Here is a 21,994-nt window from a genome sequence, read left to right on the forward strand (position 1 = left end):
CTTAATTACACAAGAAGTTCAAGACACGGCTGGGAATGGAGTGGAGTGGTGGATTTAAAAAAAAGACAAACTCTTATTGGGCTCAAGGGTCCAAGAAAGTGGCTTTTGGATTAGAGAAAATCTAGGCTACTTAGTATGTAAGAGTTCGATTTCTTTTTGTAGATGGTGCTTTTGGGTGTCTTAAAAAGGATGCTTAAATCGAGCGGCTTCTGGCATCCGGCAAGGGTTGTTTGACGGCACCAGCAGCCAGCAAACCCTCACACTTTGGTACTTAACTTATTGCCAGTCCACAGAGGATAGAGGGGGAGTTGTTGGGGTCATTGTTTTGCCTCTCCCCACCCACCCACTCAGGCACCCCAGCTTCAAATTAAAGCCTGTGAATTACTATAACAAAACGGTGTGCGGCAACAGTTAAGTGTTTGCCAGTTAAACTGGAGGTCTATGAAAACTCCTCCTTTATAATATATCGGGCACTGAGACCCTGGACAAATTAACTGCAGTTGCATGCAGCAGAAAAAACAAATGCTATTAACAAATTGCTTAAGGAGCAGGATCTTTTTGTTCCCTACTGGAATAACAAAAATAAACATAAGAATCTTAGGAAGCTGCCATATACTGAGATGCTTGGTCCATCGAGCTCAGCATTGCCTATTCCAGGGATGAGGGAGCTGTGGCCTTATGGCTGTTGATAATAATAATAATAATAATAATAATAATAATAATAATAATAATTTTTATTTATACCCCACCCTCCCCAGCCAAGGCCGGGCTCAGGGTGGCTAACAAGCAACAATAAAAACAAGTTGAATGAATACAACTTAAAAACAAGATTAAAATACATTAAAATATTGAAACATTAAAATACTAAATGCAGCCTCATCACAGGAGGAGAAAGAAAAAAGAAAAAAGAAAGAGGGAGAGGGAATCAAATTGGCTCCAAGCCAAAGGCCAGGCGGATCAATTCTGTCTTACAGGCCCTGCAGAAAGAAATCAGATCCCGCAGGGCCCTGGTCTTGTGAGGCAGAGCGTTCCACCAGGCCGGGGCCAGTGTTGCAAAGGCCCTGGCTCTGGTTGAAGCTAATCTAACTTCCTTAGGGCCCGGGACCTCTAGGGTGTTGCTATTTATGGACCTTAAGGTCCTCTGTGGGGCATACCAGGAGAGGCGGTCCCATAGGTACAAGGGTCCTAAGCCGTGAAGGGTTTTAAAGGTTGTTGTCCTCCAACTCCCATCAGCCCCTTTCACAAGGGTTAAGGGTGATTGGGAAGCTACTGGCAGAGGCAATCTTTCCTCCTTTTAGCTGACTGTATGTGATCCTTTTTGGATGAAGAATCAGGTACAAATTGCGGAAGATTAAGGGCTCCCTGCCCGCCTTCCTGTTTCTGCAGGAATCAGTGGTCCAGCCGTGCTTCCTCTGAGGTGCGGTAATTTCTGCTGCCTCTCTAGATCCAGTCTCTAGATCCGATTGATCCAGTCGCAGTCTGTGTAGACATATGGCATGAGCAGCTGCCCTCAGCAGAGGCTGAATGGAAGGAGGCAAGCTGAAGGCAGTGACTCATGAAGAAATTCAGCAGTCAGCCTCCTCTGAGGTCAGGTAAACCTACCGAGTCGTGAATGATTCACACACATACACCTGGTATAGAGACTGGCAGAATTATGCACCCTCGGCGGAGGTGATTTGAAGGAAGCAAGGTCAGAGCAGTGACTAAGGCAGGGACACGACAGATAGCTCCTTTTCTTTTCCATCACTTGAGAGTGACCAAATGGTCCGAAGGCACCAGGTGCTTCCACATGGCAAGACTGCCTGTCCTCAGTGGACGCTGATTGAAAGAAGATGTAAGCTCAGAGCTCTGAAGATCAGTTAATCATACAGATATTTGGAAAGCATCCTCCCCTGGCGGTTGGTTATTTGGGCTTCAGGGCCTTTTGAATTTAGTTTCTCGCAACCCTCTCATGAAGTTTTGTCTTTGAAAAATCGCTTTAATGTAGGTTCTCAATGACCTCCTATCTGTCGACAAAACAAGGAAATTTTTGGCAGCTCGAGCCAGCAAGAGGGGCAAGGAAATGTCACAGCTTGTTCTGAAAACCCTGGATAAAAAAACAAAAAAACTGGGTTGCACCAGCCTTGAATATCTGCAGCAAGAGCATTTTTACAAGCAAACAATGGGGGCCGTTTTTTACAATGTTGTGGTAAGTGCAGAAATGGAAAATGTAAAAAGCATATAATACAGTGCAAAGCATTCAACACTTATTTTATATATAGCATATGGAGATGTTTCAGCAGCTCTGGAGGTCTTAGGGGTTCAAACAACAAAATAAATATTTGGACTCATCCACTACAAACATTCAAAGGACATTTCATGCACGTGGTTTCTCCCAAAGATTCCTGGGAACTGTCCTTCATTGGGGTGCTGGGAGGGGTAAACTACAGTTCCCAGGATCCTTTGGGGGAAGCCATGTGCTGTAAATGTGGAAGTGATGTGTGGTGTGTGTCATGCAAATAGGGCTGATCATTATCTGGATCACAGCTGAAAAGGTGACAGAGTGTAACACTTTCCTCTGTTGCAGTCTTGTGGGAAAGTTGGCCCACTCAGGAAGTTTGCATTTGAGGGAGGAAAGCCCCCCCCCATTCATGCCAGTGGAGGATTTTCCTCTTAACACAGCTCCAGAGTTAGGATTTTATTCAGGACTGCATGGGGGCGGAAAGGGTTAACTCCCCCCTCCCCACAATGCCTTGCCTTCAGCCAAAGGGAGCCTATATCCTGCAGTCATTTGGGGCTGCTGCATCACAGTTCTGCTCCCAAATGTTACCCACATTTTGAGGAGCCTTTTTCTCCCTCACCTCTTTGGGGGTTGGAGTTATTTAGTAGCTCCCAGGGATGACTGTGTGGATGTGTAAAGCTTTGGCTTTTACGTGGCTGTGTTATAAGAATTTGAAGGTCATATATAAAATAAATAAATGTTCATAACTGTATATATAAACCACATGTCTGAAACCCCATAGAAAAGGTCCTGAACAAATTGACCTCAAATATTTCTCTGCAAGGTCAAAGTGGGAATCCTCCCCACTGTCTCTTTCCTCACAAACCCTGTCTTAAGGGCACATTCAAGATATGAACTTGGTGTAAGCCTGTGACCAGTGACCTAGATTCAGGAATTAAGTAGTTATAATAACAAAAGAGTGGCCAAAACCCAAATAATGCAATCAGGTAACTTGCCAGACAGGAGATAAACAACGCACTCAGATTTCTGTTGTAGACCACCTTTTCTGTGATGTAGGTATGATGTTTCTGGGAGTGGTCTTGGACTCCAGGGTGGGCAATTAAAAATGTCTATATAAGGGCTTGCACGCATGGCTCGGGGTCCTCATCTCTCCTGCATGTGGGGGAGCACCCTGTTGCAACAGTTAATAAAGATCAGGCTTACTAGCTGCTTTGCTTCTCAATATTCTCTGGTTGGTCTCTGTTATTTTCTCCTACCAATAGTGAACGTACAAAGGGACTCTGTATGGGCTCTTGGGGTACCCTATAAGGGAAAAGGAGTAGTTTTTTTCTTATATCAGCTGGAATGTAGTCAGCTGCCTAAAAGGTCACACATGGACCCACATTTGCCTCTTGCCCCGCCCACCTTTGGAATTTGGCCCCCATAATGGCATGTGGCCCCCTGGGGCTGAGTAAGCTTCCCTGACCTTGCCTTAGGTGCCCTTTCAATGCATCTGGTTCTGATCCCCCTGGGCTAGGGCTGCCTGGTCCTGATGCTTCTTTCATTTCTTCTGGTGGTAGCCAATATGTGATCCCTTCTAGATGTTTGCTGGGCTCCAGCCCCTGACATCTCTGACCGTTGGCCATGCTGACTGGGGCCGATAGGAGTTTTAAGCAACTTCTGGAGGGCTGCTGGTTCTGCATCTCTGGACAAAATGAACATGGTGTCCATTGCATTGCAGGAAACAGCACTCATGAATGCAGGATATGGTCCACTGTGACTGATCATCTTCAACAGCGTCCATGAAGGAAAGAGGAGTATGGGAAGCTTAATTCTGTGCGGTGGAACTGTGAATCCAGGAATGTGAGGAAGAAGAGAAAATTTCCATAGTGGTTGTTCACCCTCAAAATTCCAGCACCCTTTGAACATGCTTTACATGTAATGTGTGGCTCTGTGTAAAAACACACACACACACACACACACACACACACACACACACATCTCAGATTCGCAATCTGTGCAATTTGTAAAAGATTGCAAGATGCAACAGAATCCTTTGCATGTCTGCCCATAAATAAGTCCCAACAAGTCCACTGGAACTGACTCCCATATATAAGTGTGTATGGGATTGTGGCTTTAATGTAGCAGTAATGGTCTCCAGTGGCAAAAGCAATTCTTTCTGCCTCCTTAACTCCCCATACTTAAAATCAGCATGCTTCATTTACTAATGGTTCAACATGTTCCTTTGTTACATTTCTGATGATAAATGGGAGGTCTCTGGTTTCAGCAGGGGTGGTGGGAGAAGCTATCTCATTTAATCAATTGAAGTCAATCTTGTAACCACGTTCTATCCATTGGGAAATCTTAAGGGGGGGAGTGGGGGGGGAGAGAGAGAAGTAGGTTATTCAGACAAGAAGGCTTGTGTCACAGTTTTGCTTCTGCACCTCCTGAAGTGATCAGAGGAAGGAGTGATAAAGACTGTGTGAGGGGGGGAAATCCAGTCTGCTGCAGCTACTTATCTGAATACAGTGGTACCTCGGGTTAAGTACTTAATTCATTCCGGAGGTCCATCCTTAACCTCAAACTGTTTCTTAACCTGAGGTACCACTTTAGCTAATGGGGCCTCCTGCTGCCGCCACACCGCTGCTGCGCGATTTCTGTTCTCATCCTGAAGCAAAGTTCTTAACCCGAGGTACTATTTCTGGTTAGCGGAGTCTGTAACCTGAAGCGTATGTAACCTGAGGTACCACTGTATGTCTAATCCAGGCATTTCCATCCTTTTGGGGGTTTGTGACTCATACCCCTTCTGGTCACTTCTGTCTCCCCCCCTCCATATTACCCCCCCCGTGCCCCCCCCCCCCCCCCCCGCACAAGAGAGAGAGAGAGAGAGAGAGAGCACACATATTCATTTTTCCAACATGGTTGAGTAAAAGTAGGAACTGGTTGAATTTGAGCTCTGAAAGAGCTGAAAAAACCAGGCGGGAGAGTCACACTTCCAGCTTTCTCTTTTAGCTCTGCATACTTTTCAAGGGAGAAAAAAAAGTAGCCACTCCCCCACCACAGGGCAGGCAAGGCAGTGAGTCCATTCCTCACTTTGCTTCCCTGCCTTTGTGCTTCCAACAGTCTACTTCTGCCACACATGTCCCCTCATATTCCTACCAGTGGCAGGGTGGTAGCGGAGATCAAAGGCTTTGTGAGCACCAGGAGAACACCTGAAGGGCGCCATGTTGGCAACCCCTGGTCTGATATTATCTGCCATGAGCAGGGCCTGAGCATGGAACAGCAGGGGAGGCAATGCTTTATCTGGGTCTGGAGGCTGACCTACTTTACAAGGCTGTTGTGAAAGGTGTCTGATAACATGTATTTGTGTTTAGCACTTTGTGCACTGAAAAAGTGAGAGACCTCCTCCTTGTGCCCTGAAATCATCTGGGGAGACCCTCCGTTAGGCATCCCTTATTTATGTACTACCATTTTCACCACAGTAACTAAGCCTAGTTCTACTGCTTGTGTTTTCTGAGTGATGTATGGAAAGCACATGAACCTGGCTTTTGGAGGGTTTGTAAGTAAACCATTTTTAACTTACCAAATGTGTGCTCTTTTCTATGCTAAGGGAAGAGGGAAGTTTTGAAACTCGCAAGGAAATATTTTAAAGGTCTGTGCTTGACTTTGCTGCGTATTTTGTGATTTTAAATCTCTGCTGGGGTTCTCTCTCCAAATGGCCCCAAACCTGGATCTTGGAATCCAGGAATCCTCCTTTTTATATAGCTTCCCCCCCCCCATGCCACCAAGGAAATGTCCATAAGCTTTTCTCTATCCACTTTCTCCATGCCATTCATTTTGTGCACTTCTATCATGTCGCCTCAAACCCGCCTTTCCTCTAAACGAAAAGGTCCCAAACGCTGCAACTTTTCCTTCCATCTGCTCGATCATTTGGGTTGCCCTTTTCTGAACCTTTCCCCTATGAAGTGATGTAGAAATGTGGGGAACTGAACTGAAGACTGAAAAACAAAAGAGAAGCTGAAGACAAACCAAAACTGTCAAGTTTCCCCATCCTTACAGGTAGCTAGAGCAGCAGGGATCTCTCTTGGAATCTTTCCCTCAGGGCAGTTGGTGGTAGAATGGCCAGGGGTGGGAATGGCAGTTGGATCTGGCCCTCAGGTGATCACCCTCACCTGCCTGCCAGGTCCTCCTTCAGTCCTCCTCCGCAGGGCCGTTGGTGACAAGGATTTCCCTGTGGTGGTCAGAAACTCAGCTGGGATTTATGGAGGTGAAGCAATGATTGAGTCTTCTTCATGAAGTCTGGCTCCGACTCTGGAACGGCCTTCTGAGCACGGACACACCTGCCAGTGACCCTTAGCCCTCAGGTAAAGAAACAGGCTCAAATTGAGTTTTTCTTAAATTTGTGATTGTTTTTTAAAGTTTTAGTGTTTTCAGTGGATTGTTATTTTAACTTCCTCTGGCTACTATGTTTTTCTGTTCTTTTCACTTCTTTGGATCCCCCCCCCCTTGGTTTTAAAGGTAAAGGTAAAGGGACCCCTGACCATTAGGTCCAGTCATTACTGACTCTGGGGTTGCGGTGCTCATCTCGCTTTACTGGCCGAGGGAGCCGGCGTACAGTTTCTGGTTCATGTGGCCAGCATGACTAAGCCGCTTCTGGCAAACCAGAGCAGCGCACGGAAACACCGTTTACCTTTCCGCCGGAGCGGTACCTATTTATCTACTTGCACTTTGACGTGCTTTTGAACTGCTAGGTTGGCAGGAGCAGGGACTGAGCAGCTTGCCTGTGGTTCATTGCTTTTATCAGTGGTGTTGATGTGTAAACTTCCCTTGATTTTTTTAATAAGATGGGGTATAAATATATTACATAAATATGTTGCTGTACGAATTGGGGATGGGGAAATCTATCCCTTTTGGTTCCTCTCATTTTTCCGTCAGTTTGTTTTTCTAGGACCCCCTAAGGCACTGTTATGGGACCTTGTATGTGTGGCAGGGTTTTCTGGGATATCTGAAGGACCATCTCTTCCATTTCATCACCCTCATTTCTTTGTTATTGTCCCCCCCCCCAAAAAAAAAATATATGTCTAAATACATCTCTTATTTATTTCATTTCATTTCTATCCTACCTTTCAGCCAAGAAGCAAATGTGGTATACATCTAATGTTTTTTGGATGGATTTCCCCCCTAAATTGACTTTTGGATTCTGAATTTATTGTTATTTTATGCTGTTTTTTGTTGCATCAATTAAGTGTTTTAAATTTGTTGTTAGCCGTCCTGAGCCTGGTTTTCTGAACCGGGAAGGGCGGGGTATAAATAATAAAAATTATTATTATTACATAGTTCTCTTCCCATTTTTTCCTCACAACAACCCTGTGTGGTAGGTTTGGCTGAGAGATTGAGACTGGCCCAAGGTCACACTGTGAGTTTCATGGCCGAGTGGGGATTTGAACCTAGTCCAACACTCTAACCACTACACCACAGTGGCTGTCATTCAGTGGCAGTCTTTGGGCGAGAATACTGTGCTTTGAGCCAGACGTACTGATGTTGCTTTCTAATGTAGTGATGTGGTGGCTTGGAATAATATTTTAAAGTCATTATTAAGGTTTATTTTAAAAGGAAATATACATAGAAAGTATTGTTTTCACTGTATATTTGTAAACTGACCCAGGATGTTAACTAAGGAAAGGCATATTAAAAGTTGAACAAATGAATGAATTCTAAATGCCCTGACCAGCAGCCAGGCCAACAACATCTGGAGGGAAAACAATTTGGGAAAGGCTGTTCTTTGAAACCTGCCTGCCATCATCCTTCAGAACCAACATCAGAGGTGGGGAGGGGGTGAGGAAAACATTTGTCTTCATATAACAGATCAGCGCTGCCAATTGTTTAACCCCCCCCCCCCAACCTTTCCTCCTGCTACTAGAACATTTGACTCACCGGAGACATTCCAGGCTTGCAGAATCACAAATGTATTGTCTGCCAGTCTGCATTCCCTTCCTACAAGGCCATCTGCTGCACCTCAAATATTAAATGTGTGTTGTTGTCTTTTCTGAAAAACGGAAAAATCTTTTGCGTCAAACAAATCAACATTGTTGTCTGATGGTGGGGGGCAAGGAATATGCTGGTATATGAGCTTGTAGGTAATTCTCTGGTTGCCTGGAAGGACATATTTGGACAATACTGGGGACAGCAATATCTTGGGGGCTACAGGTCCCCAGCCCTAGTGTAAGCACTGCTTGCCCTTCCTGAGAGGATGACTGGATAGCTCAGTTGGTTAGAGTGTGGTGCTGATGACACCAAGGTTGCAGGTTCGATCCCCGTATGGGACAGCTGCATATTCTTGCATTACAGGGGGGTGGATTAGATGATCCTCAGGGTCCCTTCCAAAACTCTACCATTATATTATTCTACTATTCTATATGAACTGCATGTTGGGGTGTGATGGGGTTATCAACAAAAAAAATCCATTGTGATGTGGACATGTGTTCCAGTTTTCAGTACTCTGTGTGAGAGAGTGAACATGGGTTGATTTTTCAGTTGGACAGAAATCTTCACCAGGCAGATTAGAAAAGTAAGCTACAAAAATGCAAACAAAAATGCCTGGCTCTCCTCCTCCTCCTCCTTCTTCTGAGGACATGTGAAACTTGAAAGGTTATATACCTTTATGCAAATAGGAACCACCCCTATATAATGACCTCATCAGTTCTGAATATAGTAGGTTATCTGCCTCAGAGTTAATGGGTTTCCGTTGCTTGCCATTCTTTCGTGCCGTGTCCAAAGTTCTCAAGCACAGGGTCCCTATGAATGCCGGCTGCTGGGAGTCACAAATGGGAAGAGTGCTGCTGTTCTCATGTCCTGCCGTGGGGCACCCCTTTGGGGCATCTGGGGGGCCACTGTTTAAATAGCATGCTAGACTAGATGGATCTCCTTTAGCCTGACCCAGCCGTGTTCGTCTGATGTCCTTACCTCTGCTACAATCTCAGTTAATTGATCTGTGTCAAGTGGAGTACTCAGTATGTGAATACTTTTCTGTACCTTGCAGACGCTTCTGCAATACAGGAAACATTTTGCCAATTTTGCACAGCTTACAGTAGCACGGGGAACCTTTTTCAGCCTGAGAGCCAGGTAAAGACCTGGCTCATCCTCTGTGGGCCATCCTTGACAGTTGGTGCAGGTGCTTACCTGTCAGTGATCAGACATCATTATGATGTCAGGTAACAACTTCAGAGGGACTTGCTGTTGTCACCGATCATAAGAAAATAAGACGATATGCTCATGGATATGTTAAAACGAGTGGCTAATCTGTGGCCTTCCATATGCTGTCAGAACTATAACTCCCATAATCTTTGACCGCTGGCCAGTGGCGTAGCGTGGGTTATCAGCACCCGGGACAAGGCAAGTAATTTGCGCCCCCTAACCCATGGATTTGCGCCCCCTAACCCGTGGATTTCCCTAACCCCCAGATGTTGCGCCCGGTGCGGCCGGCCCCCCCTGCACCCCCCACGCTACGCCACTGCCGCTGGCCATGCAAACTGGGGCAGATGAGAGCTGTAGTTAGACAAAAATATCCACAGTGGCACAGGTTCACCATTCCTGCATTAAATATTAAATTGCAATAGAGCTGTGCATTGTAAGAACAGTTGATAGATTTATGCATGTATTTATTTGCTGTGTTTATTAGTTGGTCAATAACTAACATCTTCTCGTGACGTAAAGCATAGAATAAATAAAACAACAACAAAATAATTCTAAATAGCATTGAAGCCATAAATGTAAAACAGGACAAACCCTATCCAAAGCTTATAATCATGGCTCAGAAACAGGGATAGGGAATCTGCATCCCTTCAGAAGTTGCTGGACTCCAACTCCCATCAACTTTGACCGTGGGCAATGCTGGCTGGGGCTGATGGGAGCTTTGGTTCAGGGGGCCACAGGTTCCCCATGCCGGGCACAAAACATTTCAGGTTCAAAAGGATCAGATTTGAAAGGCCTGTGAGAATTAAAAAGGGGTTTGCTTGGCGTGGAAACTTCATAATAGGTGTGTGTGTGTGTGTGTGTGTGTGTGTGTGTATCTACATCTACATCTATTTATTGTTGTTTAGTCGTTTAGTCATGTCCTCATGGACCAGAGCACGCCAGGCATTCCTGTCTTCATCTATATCTATTTCTCTATATCTCTATCTCTATCTCTATCTCTATCTCTATCTCTATCTCTATCTCTATCTCTATCTCTATCTCTATCTCTATCTCTATCTCTATCTCTATATCTATATCTATATCTATATCTATATCTATATCTATATCTATATCTATATCTATATCTATATCTATCTTAATAGTTATAATGGTTATAGGCAGTTGTGACTATCCATTAGGGTAAGTGGGGCATTGCCCCATCAACCTCAGTCTGCCTCAGCCAGCCCCCCATTACTCTGTCTTTCTGCATACAGCTAATGGTGTATGTGTGGGGTATGGATCTGCCTGCTATGACCTCTGGCTCCATCTGCTGTTGGTCTCCCTGCCTTTTGCCCTACCAGTCACAATGGGCATCAGTCACATTGTTTATCAGACAAGTAAACCCCCCCCCTTTATAGAAGAAGGATTTGTGCCTCAAGCAGGCATGCCCAGGGCCCTTTCTGATTGTAGTCATGACATGTTAATTGCTCAGAAATATAGGTGCATGTGAGGAATAAAAGAAACACGTGTCTGTTCGTGGATTATACTCCGGTTTATTTAGTTGCATCAGTGGGCAAAGGATACCATCGCTTTTCTTCCTGTAGTATCACAATGTCATTGCCAGCCTGAATGCAACCAAAATCGTTGGCATGAAAGAACTCTTGCGATTAAAATTCACCCATCCAGATTTTTGGGCCTGCGAGTTTGTTTCAGCTTCACCATCTTTCCAAGTGCTATGCTCTGTGACTTTTTTTAATTTTTTTAATTTTTTGGTAATAGGAAAATCATCCCACCGGCATTCTCGCTGAAGTCGGCTGCTTTCGGCAATCTCTTTGCAAAAGTGTTGAATTTCTCCTCGGGGACGTGGGACTTAATAACACTGCAAACAAGTCTTTATCTCAGTGCAGGGAGATAATTACTCTTAACGACCAAAGTGCCACAATGGAAACTTTGGGATGCCTTGTGTGAGTGTGTGTGCGGCTGTCCGCGCTTGCGCATCAGAGTCCTCAAAGCCGTCGCTCTGGAGGACTGGCTGCTGCAGAAGATCCCCTGCTAGCTGTGTGTCCTCATTTCGGTCACCATGGAGAAAACCATCTGCTTCAAGTTTCTTGGAAAGGAGCTTGTGCTCCAAACCCCCTCCCCCTTCCACAACACCCTGTCTCCATCCCCAGCTGCCATACAGAGACAAGCAATTAAGGAATTCATCTCTCAGGTTAAAAATAAAATAAAACAAAAACACCATGCTCTAAATTCATTTCTAATTAGGACACACATGGATTTTTTTACTTTTTTTACTTGTGTGTATATATCAGGGCAGGCCCTACCGTTAGACAGAGTGAGATAGTGGCCTCAGGAACATAGGAAGCTGCCTTGCACCAAGCCAGACCTTTGGTGGTCAATTTAGCTCAGTATTGGCTGCATTGATTAGCAGCAGCTCTCCAGTATTTCAGGCAGGGAGCATTTCCAAGCCATACCTGGAGATGCCAGGGACTGGACCTGCATGCAAAGCAGGTGCTCTACCAGTGAGCCACAGTTCCCAAATTATATGTGATCTGAAACACAGGGTGGGGTGTGTGTGGTTTCACGTGAAAAATGTATACAAATCATCATCATGGCCCTGTGCCCTGAGTTCTAACCATATCCCTGTCCTCAGGAAGCTGTTCTCCAGGAGCCACCTTGAAACCACTTGGAATTTCACCAGTCTGTCTTGCTCTCACCTTTTCAAAGTTGTGTGTTGTAAGCTGTTCTGGAAATCTTCCCTCGAAGATCAGGGTCTCAAATATCTAAACAAGTAAATATTTTGCATTGTATTCAACTAAGGGCTCGTCCACACTTTGGCTTGTCCCTAGCTTCAGACTGGTCTGAGCATTTTCCGTTTTACCCAGGAAAACCCACTGTTTTGTGCTGAGTCGGAGCAGAGAAAACCCAATTGACATCTGTTCTGATTCAGCAGATCAGGGGGAAGCTGGGGGAGAAGTGGAAGTTTGCTTACACCAAGTTATGCTGTAAGTAAGAGCCATTGGAATTAGTGGGCCTAACTTTGTCATGCCCATTCATGCAAATGGGTCTCCTCTGAGTAGGAATAGCATTGGTTACAACCTCCTTATGCCTTCTTTATGTTGATATTATGACATACTCACAGGGTTGAGTAAAGATTATGAAAAGAAGTCCTAGTCTAACTTTCTAACCACTGCACCACACTGGCTGTCTAAATGGGATTTAAGTGGATCTAAATGGGCCCTGATCCACAGAAGTCACTGACACAATACAGCAATTGTATGCCCGTCTGCTCAGATGTAAGACCTTTAGAGAGCTATGAAACTTACTGCCAGGCAAGCATGGATAGGATCGCAGCCGAAATGTGCTTTTGATCGTGCCACACAATTCTTTGCTGTGTTTGCTACAACAGATTTAACAGGGCTGCCCCTTATGGAATAGAGTGAAATGATTATTAAAAATATCCATAATTAACTTTATTTAATGGGCTCACGGGGGTGGCAGGGAACAGCAATGAGCAACATATCCAGCGGACATGATCTAAATAAAAACCCTAACAGCCAGCCTTTTTTTATTAGGGCTCCTGTGCCTTCCATAGTTCAGTAGATGAGGAAAGGTTAGTAGGTGCAACTTTTAACCCCCCCCTCCCAACCACAGTGCTGAAATTTATTTTAGACAAGTTAATGATACAGAAACCCAAACAGTCAGAGCAACTGTTTCCTTTCCTAAGCTCCACTGGACACTGTTTCTTTTAAAATATTACCACTAATGATTCCTTCTAATAGCAAACTTGGGTGATGGAGTGTCACCAGCATTGTTGCTAAAACTGAGAAACAAGAAGGAACTAGCTGCATGCTTGCTACATTTAATGTTACACTTCTGTTGGAGGTGAGGGGATAGAATGGAATGGAACGGAACGGAACGGAAACCTGACAAAGGGCATGCGTGGCTGGCTGGCTGAAACCTAAAACGGGAATATTCCACACATTTGTTGCAGGTCCTGTTTGAAATATTAAAATACCACCACCACCAAATAATAATAGCAACAATAAAATCCAATGAAGATTTTCCATCAGAGCAGGTTGGCAAGAATGATGATCAAATGAGAGCTTTTTAAACATGATTATTTTTTATTGAAAGCTGGTTCCCATTTCTTATTGATTACTGTTGTTTAGTCGTGTCCGACTCTTCGTGACCCCCTGGACCTGAGCACGCCAGGCCCTCCTGTCTTCCACTGCCTCCCGCAGTTTGGTCAAACTCATGCTGGTAGCTTCAAGAACACTGTCCTACACTGTCCGTCCAACCATCTTGTCCTCTGTCATCCCCTTCTCCTTGTGCATCTTTCCCAACATCAGGGTCTTTTCCATGGAGTCTTCTCTCCTCATGAGGTGGCCAAAGTCTTGGAGCCTCAGCTTCACGATCTGTCCTTCCAGTGAGTACTCAGGACTGATTTCCTTAAGAATGGATAGGTTTGATCTTCTTGCAGTCCATGTGACTCTCAAGAGTCTCCTCCAGCACCATAATTCAAAAGCATAAATTCTTCGGCGATCAGCCTTCTTTATGGTCTAGCTCTCACTTCCATTATTATTATTATTATTACTATTATTATTTATTATTAAATTTGTATACCACCCTTCATCTGCACATCTCAGGTTCACAACATAAATTGATGTGAGTGGGGGGATATCAACATAAACCTGATCCACTCACCTGAGCAGTTGGGAATGGGTCACAATTCAAGGTGTTAAATACTAGCATGCAAAGCCCTAAATGGCATGGGGCCCAAATGCCTAAAAGATAACCTCCCTCAATATCAACCATCTTGGGTCCTGTTGCCCCCCAGCATGGAAGGCTCTTCCTGTTTAGGTGCAACTGTGTCCCTCACAACTGCTGTTTTGCTGCCCCTGGACCAGCTTGGAAGTACCGGATAAAAATAAAATAATAAGATTGTCAGCCACAGAAAACGAGTCACCTGTGGTGGGCTATGCCCCGAAAGGTGGGATATAAATGATAGAATTATAAAAAAATGATTACTTGTGCTTATTTAGATAAAATGCATACTTGGTGAAGTCTGGATTGCTCAGTGTTTACTGTTAACACGTAAGCAAATTTAGTTATCATACGATGTTGGTGTGGATGACAATAATATAAGAAAGTGTTTATCATGTTGACGACAATAATGATGGGAGGAGCAGGGAAAATGTAAAAGTAGTAATACTATTGCTGCTGCTAATAAGAGCAGGCTCGCTCAATTCCTGTCTGTAATCATGATGATTATACCATTATGACAATAATGTTAATAATAATGGACAGTGCAGGGGACGTGCAGTAGTAGTAACAGCAACAGAGGGGGACAAACAGCATCCGATCAGTTTTTATGGTTTCCATTTCCAACTTTCCTAAAGACTTCTCTTGACATTTCACGACCTCCACCTTCCCTCACTGGGTTTGGGAGGGGCGGGAGCGGATAGTTGCTCATCTGATTTTAATGCTTACCGCTTCTTTGCAGTCATAAGCTGCGACAATTACGCGTGGGAGATCTGTAACTGTTTGTTTTGCTGTGCGATTTGAAAAGCCAAAAAAGCCCAAATTCCCGAAACGCCAATATTCCCAGCCGCTTTGCTCGAGCCTCCCCTTGCAGTGTCTCCACCGCATCACTAGGTGGCGCCTGCTCAACAGCCACCCTCCGCCCGAAACTTTTCGGTTCCCCTCCGCTCTCTGGCGCCTCTAGCGGCCGGACGCCGCCTCGTCTCTTCTTTTTCTCTCTCACTCCGCTTCCGACCAATCCCCTTCCTCCTCTTCCTCCGGCTCCTTCCACCGCCCGGGGTTTCTCGCCCAGGAGCCAGTGGCTGCTGGGCCGCAGCCGGGGAGCCCCTCCACGTGACGCGCTGGCGGCCAATCAGCGGCGGCGGACTGGGGTTGAAAAAAGAAAAAGGAAAAGTGGGCGGCCAATGGCGGCGGGAGCCAGAGGAGGAGGAGAGCGAGAGGGGCAGGTTCCTACCCTCCCGACGCTGCTCGTCTGCTGCGGCCGCCATTAGAGAAGCGAGGGAAGAGGGAGGGAGGGAGAATAGAAGCCAAAGGCGCCGAGGGGAAGGAGAAGCGGCGTCGCGCCTCGGTTTCTGGAGCGGCAGCGGCGGCGTCATGGGCTCCGAGAGCAGCTGAGGAGGCGAGCGGAGACGGAGGAGGAAGAGGAGGAGGAAGGCGGCGGCGCGGGGACTCCAGCCCTCAGGATGCCGCGGCTGGGCAGCCGCCGACAGAGACACCGCTGAGGGAAGGGAGACCAGGGCGAGGAGAAGGAGGAGGAGGAGAGAGGCCGGCATCGCCGAGGGGGCTGCTCGTGGCGCGCCGCCGACCCCGTGAGGCAGCAGCCGACCCCGCCGCCGCCGCCTCCTGCCCTTCTTCGGCCGCCTTCACCTGTCACCGTCTCCTGAGGGGAGGTGGGGGCCCAAGAAGAAAAGAAGCGGAAATTCCCCCACGGCAAAAATTGGAAGGGGGGAAGAAAAAAAAAGGAAGGGAAGGAAGAGAGTTTTGGTTTCTCGTGGCGACGCTATATATTTATATTTAAAAGGGTTTTGTTTTTTTTTTAAAAAAAGAAAGTTTCGCCTCCCTCCAGACACTTCGTTCTATATATATATATTCTGAGAGGAAAGTCATTTCTTTTCTCTCCAGTTTCTTCGAAGACGTGGAAGAAGAGGAGACTTCATTTCTTTATGAGGGAGGGAAAAAATATTTCATTTCACTTCTCATCCCATAGACACTTTTTACTACCTTTTTTTTAAAAGGAAAAGCTCTTCCGTCAACTTCTTCATCTCGTTTCTCCAGTGTCTGAAGAAGGAAAAGGGGACACTCTTCTTGTCCAAAGGAAAGAAGAAAAAAGAGAAAAAGCCTTTTCAGTTGCTGCTTACCATAAAGAGAAAAATCTATCCTCTCTGCAAATATTTGTGGCCTAGAAGATTAACCTGAGGAATAACTCTCCCTTCATTTTTTTTGGAAAGGGGACTTTTCAGTTCTTAATACCCTCAACCCCTCAAAGATAATTCAATTGTTTTTTTAAAAAAATCATAATTACTTTTGGAGGAATAGCCCTGATTTTTCTTCCCTTTCCCCTTTCAGTGGCTGAAAAAGAGGTTCCTTATACCTGTTTGAAGGTGGGGAAAAGGTTTGCTACTTTACTCCCTTAAAAACCAACCAACCAACCGCCATCCGCAAATATTCCTGGCAAGAAGGATTGACCTGAGGAATTAATTTTGTTTTTTTAAAAGGGCTTTTTGGAGGGGGGCACAAGGAGGTCATCCATTCCTTTCCCTCTCTTTTTACCCATCAGCAGCAAAAAGGACACTTCACTGCACTTGAGTGCTTGGATGAAGATTTTTTCTTTTTGGAGGCAGGCAGTTTGGAAAAGGGTTTTGCTCACTCAGCTCTAAGTGGTTCCTGCTTGGAACCTCTCTGTGCATAAGAAATAAAAGGGTGTTTGGGAGAGGGCTTTTTGGGGTGTGTGTGTGGATGAGTTCATCTTGAAGTTCATCTCATCACCTCCTAAAGTGTGCTTGTTTTTCGCCCATCTCTTTGAGGAAGAAAAAAAAAATAGGGAAGAAGATATATACATATCCACCCTCCATTATCAACATCACTCCTGGCCTCTTCCAAAAAAATCAAATTTAGCAACTGGAAATCCCATCTGGAAGAAAATACGCGACTGGGTTTCCCTCCACTTCGATGCTGAGGATTTTAAAGGAGGATCCTTGGAGCTCTTGAGGGAACTTGGAAGACTCCGCTTAAACTCTTTTCCCCCTCCCTTTCCCCCCACCTCCAGCAGGAAGAAGGGAAAAATTGTATTTGGGGAAGGGGAGGTTGGCCAGTCAAGGATAACACCACCTTCTTGGGACAAACCACCACCTCCTGGAGACCAGAAAGTTTCCCTTCCTCCTCCCCTTCCAATGGCTTGATTTTTTTATTATTATTTCTGGCTTGGAAATAGAAGCAAAAACGACCTTTTTGCATCTCCAACTCTTGAGAATAAACGAGGAAAGGACTTCGCACCGTCTCTTCTCTATCTCCGCCCCCCCCCCGGTCTTTTCTTCACTCTATAAATCCGGTGTGACGAGGCGGGGGGGACAAGGCGCAAGAGAAATTCCTGGATTATTTCCCCCACACCCTACAGCCACTGGATTATTTGTGTATCTTCCTTCTGCCCCCACCCCACCCGCGCTTGCAGATTGAAGATCGTAAATCTTTCTATTTTTGCAATCCCTTTGGATCAAGTACCCCCAATCTTTCTCCCCCGCCGCCGCCTTTTCCCCAGGAGGCTGTGAAAACTGATCCCTCTCCACGAAGATTTTTCTTTTGCACTTTTTTTTTTAAATTGCCTCTCTCTTCCTTTTAACCTCCCCGGGTTATTTATTCCTTTGCCTTACTTGTGCGCTCTCCCTCCCCTTGATATCTCCTCTCCCCGCAATGTGTGTATGATTCTTTTTTTTTAAGAGGGGAGGGAAAAGGGCCGTTTTCCCTCGGTTGTGTTTCTCCCTCCCCTCTCGGTCGGCGTGTGTGTGTCTCTCGCTCGCTCGCTCTGTCTGTCTCTTTTCTTTCTTGTCGGAGGCTGTGGGATAATGGCGTGTGGGTTGTGGCTGTGAGGATGAGTTCCTGCTTCGTGCCGAACGGGGCCAGCCTTGAGGATTGCCATTCCAACCTATTCTGTTTGGTAAGTGGCTACTTTTTTTTTAGCGGGGGGGGGGCGGTGTGCAGATCGCCGGAGATAATCATGCAAGGAAAGGTTGGAGGGGGGAGGGAGACGAGATCGCCAGGAGAGGGGAGGGAAGAGGAAAGGAAAGTGGGGGGGAGGGAAGAAGAGAGAGGAATGGAAGCAAAGCAGCCATTTTTAGCATTGCATCTGCTAGAGGAGTCTTCTGGAGCAGGCCTTGCCAGGAATCAACTAGCTCTCCTGTATATATATTCCCCTCTCTGTCTCCCTCCCTTCCTCCAAAGACTTTATGCCCACGACTCCCCTGCTCCAGCTTGCTTTTTCTCCAAATCATTCTTCACCCTCTTTTGTTTTTCTTCCTCTATTCTCCACTAACTTTCGATTTCTCTCTAATCTGTTGTTGTAGGTGACATGATTACTTATGCCTATTTTATTGCAGTTCAATTTCAGCCTAGTTTTAGCTTAGCTCTTCTCTCTCCCACCCTCCTTTTTCTGCTTCCCAAGCTAACTTTGGTGAAATCCTCCCCTCACTCTCCCCCCAGTTCCCTAAAAGTGTCACCCTACTAAAACTGGCAACAAAAGTCCGGGTGGAGGAAGTTCCACTGTATTGCTATTCGCAGGTTACACATTATTTGTTTATTTTTTAAAGTGTGTGTGTGTGTAAGTAAACGGATCCCTCCACTGTTTTGTAACCTTGCCTTATTTAATTGCTGCCGTGGAATTCAGTTAAACCTTCATTCAGTTAAGATCCCAGCGTGGGTTTTGCTGACCACTTTCTCACTCTGGATTTATTTCAATGCAAATTGGCAGCAGACTCGACCAGCTGGTGTTATTTAATCCTGAAAGTTAAAAAAAAAATCTATGCCCAAGCTATTGTGCTGATGCGTAGTTGAGTGTAAGGAATCCAAGCAGTCTATCTCTGCAGGATCACAGGTTACTGGCTGAGCTGGCCTGCTGCTCATGAGTGCCAGTGTCTCTTTAAAGCATGTCTTCCCTCTTCTCCATTTCTCTTTCCAAGATCACCAACTGTTGCAAATTCTGTCACTTGACAGAGGTGCTGGAACCTTCCTTGTTGAAATTAAATAGGCCAGGAGAACCTTTATTGTATCTATATACTGGGGAAGCAAATGAATTTTGTGTTGAGTGGAAAGAGCACCCTCTTATCAACAGCTGGAAAGTGAACCCTGTGTCAGTGTCTACCATTTCTCTTAGCCCCCCCCCCTTCAGCTGCTGTTGAAACGCTGGTCATTAAAAAAAAACTTTCTGGGAAAAGGAGTGGAGAAAGAACTGTTGAAAGTTTCCTTGAATTGTAGTGGAATCCATTAAAAGTTTGGAATGGTTTTTTTCTTTGTTGGCTCCCCCCCCTCCCCATGGGGATAGTCAGTATTTTCAGTAAAGCCTCTGCCTTTCAAAATGATTAGGTTGTTTTGTTGCAGTGCTTCTAGTGCTAAGTGGCTAAGGAGAGGGTTATTAGTGAGGTGTTTATTTGTATTTGTAACAGATGTAGATTCTCTCTCAGGAAACAGGAGTTCTCTATATTTGGAGATTCAGCAGGATTTGCAAATGTGATGGTATAGTTCAAAACAAGCACTTGATTTTATGATATTCTAACATCCTAGGATGCTCTGTTTGAATAACAAAGCTCCCACTGATTTGAATGGAGCAGGGATTGAAGTCATTGCCACTGGCTTATTGACTGAAAGTTGTCATAAGGAGGTGGTAGGGAAAATGCATTTTTAAAGTCCAAAATGCATATGTGTTTAGTGAAATGGGAGAAGGACCTGCTGGGAAGTGAATAGAAATATCTGTCTTTGGTAACTGCTGCAATTTTACAATGAAACCTTCCGGTTCCCTCTAGTCTAATTCCTGTTACAATTTTCTTTCAGGCCGATTTAACAGGGATTAAATGGAAACGCTACGTATGGCAGGGTCCAACTTCTGCACCAATCCTGTTCCCAGTGACCGAAGAAGACCCTATCCTAAGCAGCTACAGTCGTTGCCTCAAAGCTGACGTCTTGAGTGTGTGGCGGAGAGACCAGAGGCCTGGGCGCAGAGAATTGTGGATATTCTGGTGGGGCGATGACCCCAATTTTACTGACCTAATTCATCATGACCTAACAGGTAAGGCAGAGAAGTCTTGGACACTTTGTGTGGTGGTATCATTCTTCAGATATACAATTTTGCTAGTTTGCTGCTCTAATAAGCTTGGATTTATTGAGAATTGAGAGATGAAGTACACATTATTGCAATTATTCACCTTACTTTTTTTACTCTGCTGTTCAGAAATAATTATTATATTGGAACCTCCTTTGGTCAGGGACTTCTGTCCAGCTAATGTTACTCCATAAAATGCCATGTGCCCTTGTGGTGCCAAATAAATAGCAAATACACAGAAGTGCAAACTGGTCTTCTGATTGTGTGGGAGAAATCTTGGAGGACATCTTGTGGGATTGCTTTGTTTTTCTCTCTCTAAAGATATGTTAACACATTTGGAAAAGTGGGTGGAATATAAGTTTGAATGTATAGAACACAAGTATTTGTGTTGAATGTAAACATCTGTGATAGTGAGGCAGGTGTAAGTCATGCTGTGTCTAGGTAATTTTGTTCTGTAAGGTATATTTTTTGTTAGGTATGTTGCTAAAGCCAGAGGTACAGCTGGCTTTTGTTAGGAAAAGGAGGCTTAGATGTGGAGGCTGCATTGACTGTTTTAAACCACCATCTTGAAGTATAGGTGATGGGGAGGGACTATAGTTCAGAAGCAGAACACATGCTTTGCATGTAGAAGGTCCCAAGTTGAATCCTTAGCATCTCCAGTTAAAATATCAAGTTGTAGTTGAGGACTTCTAGAGATTCTGGAGAACCACTTCCAGTCAAAATACACAGTATTGTGCTAGATGGGCCTGACCTGATAAAAGGCAGCATGTTATAAGGCAGTTGTGTACAATTAAACTGGTGGTTTCAGAATCGGCGGCATATGATAGACCCCACAGGTGTCACTTAGGCTGTGTACACACTATACATTTAAAGCAACTCCTCCCCTTAAAGAATTGTGGGCACTGTCCTCACAGAGTTAAAATTCCCAGCAACCATTCACAAGTGAAAAAATGTGTTTCAAATGTGCTTTAAAGATATGGTGTATGTACAGCCTTATTCTTGCGCATTGGCTGCTGTGTGATGCTTATTTGTCAGCTGTTTTGAGTGTTCATGGCGAGAGATGCTGCTCCAAGCCGGGGGGGGGGGGTTGTATGTAAAATGACAACAGTTTTGTGGGTTGGGGTTGTTGTTTTCTTGAAAGTTGAGACTGGGGTAGCTTTGTAGAAGTAGATCTTGAGGAAAGGTTTAAAGTGGGGGAGGAAGCTGGCAAATCTGAATTACCTGCTACATGCTGTTCTTGATTCTGACCCACATTGTCTTCTCACCAGTATGACCTGCTATTGTGACTTAGCTGTATAAAGCAGCCTGATGCTTTTTTAGTATGAATTGACACTTGAAATTTGAGTACATGTTGATTGCAGTAGGATCATCTATATAAAACTATTCCTAGTTTGGACTGTTTTCTCTCTCCGCTCTTCCTTGGCAGCAATCTGGTTTTATGAGCCTGAAGATGCACTTAAATCTTTAAATGTCCTATTTAAACACTATAATCTCTTACTCTTATGTACACCTAGCACACTCTCTGTGCTATATTGAAAATTCCTAAATGCTTAATAGTCATTCAGGTACATTAAGCAGCCTTTCTGTCACACTACTACTTCCTGTTTAAATTCTGTGTAGTGTGGTTTCTAGGACATTTGAGCTGTGAATCAGAAGTCCCCGATCATGACTCAGCCATGAACTCACTAGGTGGCCTCAGACAAGCTTCTTTCTCAAGTCTGTGCACATCTGAGTAGTATAAAAATACAGTTGTTTTTCTTAAATCAGATCAT

At 45.0% G+C, this 21,994-nt stretch overlaps 2 protein-coding genes and 2 long non-coding RNA genes across 5 annotated transcripts in view; 3 read left to right on the plus strand and 1 right to left on the minus strand.

Moving 5' to 3' along the window:
• Nucleotides 1–4,116, plus strand: part of LOC307204113 (uncharacterized protein) — a 47,043-nt gene extending 42,927 nt beyond the window's left edge. For both annotated transcript variants that reach the window (XM_079955522.1, XM_079955523.1), the window contains exons 19-20: nt 1,988–2,188; nt 3,942–4,116. In XM_079955522.1, the coding sequence (XP_079811648.1) occupies nt 1,988–2,188; nt 3,942–3,980 (240 nt within the window). In that variant the 3' untranslated portion in view covers nt 3,981–4,116. The remainder of the gene's footprint in view (nt 1–1,987; nt 2,189–3,941) is intronic.
• A 181-nt stretch (nt 4,117–4,297) lies between these two features.
• Nucleotides 4,298–5,915, minus strand: LOC307204333. The gene is made up of 2 exons (XR_013833599.1): nt 5,784–5,915; nt 4,298–4,563 (listed from the first exon to the last, which is right to left on the minus strand). It is a non-coding gene; the product is annotated as an uncharacterized lncRNA (long non-coding RNA).
• A 522-nt stretch (nt 5,916–6,437) lies between these two features.
• Nucleotides 6,438–8,627, plus strand: LOC307204373. The gene is made up of 3 exons (XR_013833650.1): nt 6,438–6,564; nt 7,579–7,616; nt 8,121–8,627. It is a non-coding gene; the product is annotated as an uncharacterized lncRNA (long non-coding RNA).
• A 6,746-nt stretch (nt 8,628–15,373) lies between these two features.
• Nucleotides 15,374–21,994, plus strand: part of MED13 (mediator complex subunit 13) — a 109,897-nt gene continuing 103,276 nt past the window's right edge. Inside the window, exons 1-2 of the mRNA XM_079955362.1 lie at nt 15,374–18,068; nt 19,955–20,189. Of these exons, the coding sequence (XP_079811488.1) occupies nt 18,003–18,068; nt 19,955–20,189 (301 nt within the window). The 5' untranslated portion in view covers nt 15,374–18,002. The remainder of the gene's footprint in view (nt 18,069–19,954; nt 20,190–21,994) is intronic.

The sequence above is a fragment of the Podarcis cretensis genome, assembly GCF_951804945.1.
Source record: "Podarcis cretensis genome assembly, chromosome: 15".
Lineage (NCBI taxonomy): Eukaryota > Metazoa > Chordata > Lepidosauria > Squamata > Lacertidae > Podarcis > Podarcis cretensis.